Source organism: Pterocles gutturalis, unplaced genomic scaffold (assembly GCF_000699245.1).
Source record: "Pterocles gutturalis isolate BGI_N339 unplaced genomic scaffold, ASM69924v1 scaffold50217, whole genome shotgun sequence".
Taxonomy (NCBI): Eukaryota; Metazoa; Chordata; class Aves; order Pterocliformes; family Pteroclidae; genus Pterocles; species Pterocles gutturalis.
The window spans coordinates 26,556-29,403 of record NW_010114743.1 but is presented as its reverse complement, the minus strand read 5'-3'; the positions used below and the strand labels follow the sequence as shown (position 1 = coordinate 29,403).

General features: G+C 37.3%; 1 protein-coding gene across 1 annotated transcript in view; it reads left to right on the top strand.

Annotated features, from left to right (window-relative positions):
• LOC104462801 (inter-alpha-trypsin inhibitor heavy chain H4-like) overlaps positions 1–1,466 on the top strand; it is a gene marked incomplete at its 5' end in the record, with an annotated part of 13,982 nt that extends 12,516 nt beyond the window's left edge. The window contains 2 exons of the mRNA XM_010074903.1: positions 709–811; positions 1,391–1,466. Coding sequence (XP_010073205.1) covers positions 709–811; positions 1,391–1,466 — 179 coding nt within the window. The remainder of the gene's footprint in view (positions 1–708; positions 812–1,390) is intronic.
• Between the last annotated feature and the right edge of the window lie 1,382 nt (positions 1,467–2,848).

The following is a 2,848-nucleotide window of genomic DNA, read 5'->3' as shown; positions in this document are numbered from 1 at the left end:
GGAATGCTAAAATTCAGGGGGGTTCTAGAGAAACTTTACATTTAATTTATTCTCTTCAGGCATCTAACATCAGCTTTTACTGCGCAGCAATCCAGACCCTACGCTGAGAAGAGGGGAGGTCTTACCCTTGAAACATAATGCTTTTCTGCTCACCAGCAGTACAAGCTGAAATAGACTATTATGGGTTTATAAAATGTTAAAATAAGCCTAAAATAATAGTTGGGCTTAACCTCAACAGTTCTGTGCAATGACATAGTTTATGCAGCAAATTCACTGGATGTCAAATAATGGACTATAAATAATGGCCATAAAATTGTAAACAGGCAGGGTTTGTAAATGAAAGCCAGCTGCTCCTGAACATCTCAACTCCAAAAATCCTGATGGGACCAAAGTTGAAGTTGTTTCAAAAACTTTGGAAACAGAGAGACCGCATATTATAAAATAACCAAAAAAATGTGAGAACCCACCAGAGCAAGGCAGACTATCTCTGTGGGGGAGTGTTAGGGATTACAGGAGATCACAGCTGAAACACAGGAATTTTCTTAACTTACTAAGGGAGCTTCCAAATGTGCTATTTTTGGTTTGGTTTGTTTGTTTGTTTTCTGAGGCAGAAGGCTGCTTTCCTAATGTTGTAGCTGCCATTTGGGTTAAATGACCAACAATACTCAGATGTTTTGTATTTTTAAATAATTTGTGTCTGTTGTTTAGGTCAATTTTATTCAAAAACACAATTTGAGAACTATTCCAACACCAGTCAGAGAGCTGATGAAAAACTCCTGAGTGTGTCTGGATCTGAGCACAAAGTCACCAGGTAACAGATATGGGCTAAGGGTGAGTGATGTACGTGCTTTGAGATGTATTTTATCAGCTAATATCAGAGATCAAAAGAAATTAAACTGTTTGTCTGCAAGAATACACCTCTTTGGTGTAAGTAATAGGAACTTGTGCTTGGATTTTTCCCTGACAGCCTGAATTTGTTACTTGTTAAATGATGCTCCAGGGCTCAAGGCTCCTATTTCACGGGCAGGGAAAAATCTTACCCTGGGGCTGTGGTTTTTATAAAAAGAGCCCAATAAAGTAAGATTCTATCATTTACATGGATAGAAGGAGGGTAAATCCTTAGCTGGATTTACCACTAGAAAAAAATTTTACACTTAATTGCTTTTAGCAAGTTTCTGTGATGTAGAAGAAATACTGTGAGCACGGCTTCTGCTCGCTGTCCCCATGCGTCCCTGTCACCGCTGCCTCCAGCTCTAGAAGCGGAGAGGTTCCAGCTCTGCCCACACACAGTCGTTCTGACTCTTGGTACCATCTGCAAACATATGGTCAATTCTGGGCTTACCCTTTGGTTATTTTATCACAAATTTTTCTTGCTTTTATTTTGTTTCAGGCAATACAAGAAAGATTACAGGCTTGAGTCAACCAGAGATCCCATTTCCTGCTGGTCAATAGATGTAACTTCCTAGAAAAGAGTATTCTGGGAAAGAAAACTATGCAAATGATGCTCTTCCAAATATTTTTGATACTTTAGCTCATGAAGAAAACCACACAGTTAATGCTTTACCTGTTATTGTAGATAAACATCACAAATATTTTACCTTGAAATAATTATACTTCAAGATGAGAGTGTGCTTGCTTGTTGTTTGTTATTTTAAAATGATTTATGATACTCAATGTGGTTATGTTGTTGAAGATCTATGTGAATGAACAAAATAAAATTGACGTGATCAGCTCACAGTCTGATATGGACACAAGGACTTAGGTTTCCAAATAAAAGTAAGTAGTGGCATCACCCAATCCAGCAAATGTGCAATGCACACTGTAATAATTTCTAAAATACACACTCGCTATCCAGTTACAAATAACAATGTTCTTGAACTACGTGTTTTGTAAAAGAATATGAAGTTTAATGTTAGTATTTTAGTAGTATTAGTAGTTCAGTATTAGTTTACCATTTCTCTCATTTCTTACTTTATGCAAAAAAGCAGCCTTGCTCTATTAGGGTTCTTTGGAGATCGTTCTGCAGCAACGACCAAAGCTCATGAAATCAGCACCAGGACCGTGCGTGGGGATGGCAGCCTGCGCTGCCTGCAGTCTCATTCGCTGCTGCAAAGTTTCTGAGGCTCCACTTTAAAACCCTCTGCACAACAGACATTGGCTTGTTGCCAAACAGGCCTCTGACTTGTTGCAAAAGACATCATTCCAACCCTGAAATTTAGCAGATTTTTTTTGGCACCATTTCATAGAACATTTTGCAAACATTGGAAGATGTTTTACAAATAATGAAGAACTCAGAAAACATGTGGTGCAGGGAGGTAACATTTCAGAGGAATTGTAAACACAGAAGCCTCTGCCTGTGGAATGCTATTTGTCATTTTGGTCTTCAGTTTTTTTCATAAATTTTAATTCCAAAATTATTTTATGTTTTAGAATTTCAGTTCCTGTGCATCTTTGAACCCATAAATATGCTAGCATTGTAGAAGGTTTAACTAAAGCTGCTTTCTATCCTGCCAATAATATATAACTGGAAGAATCTTATTATTTTAAAGTAATGTACTAAAAGAGAAGCACAAAGTCAGTAAGATAAAGCAAACTGTGTAATTAGAAGCCTGTTTGTTAAAAGAACTGTGTAGACATGATGCCATGATATGTTTGCTTGAATTTCTTGTTCTTTCAAGATGCAGATTTGGCTGGACAAATTACACGACAGACAATGTGGAATTTGGAAACACCAGATTGCTTGCTTTGCCACATCGTAAACAGGCTTACCAATTTGAAAAGCAGGAGCTTATTTCCATTATAAATGAACTTGGTATTTGAATTACATGTTGATGATTCAGGGTTTTAT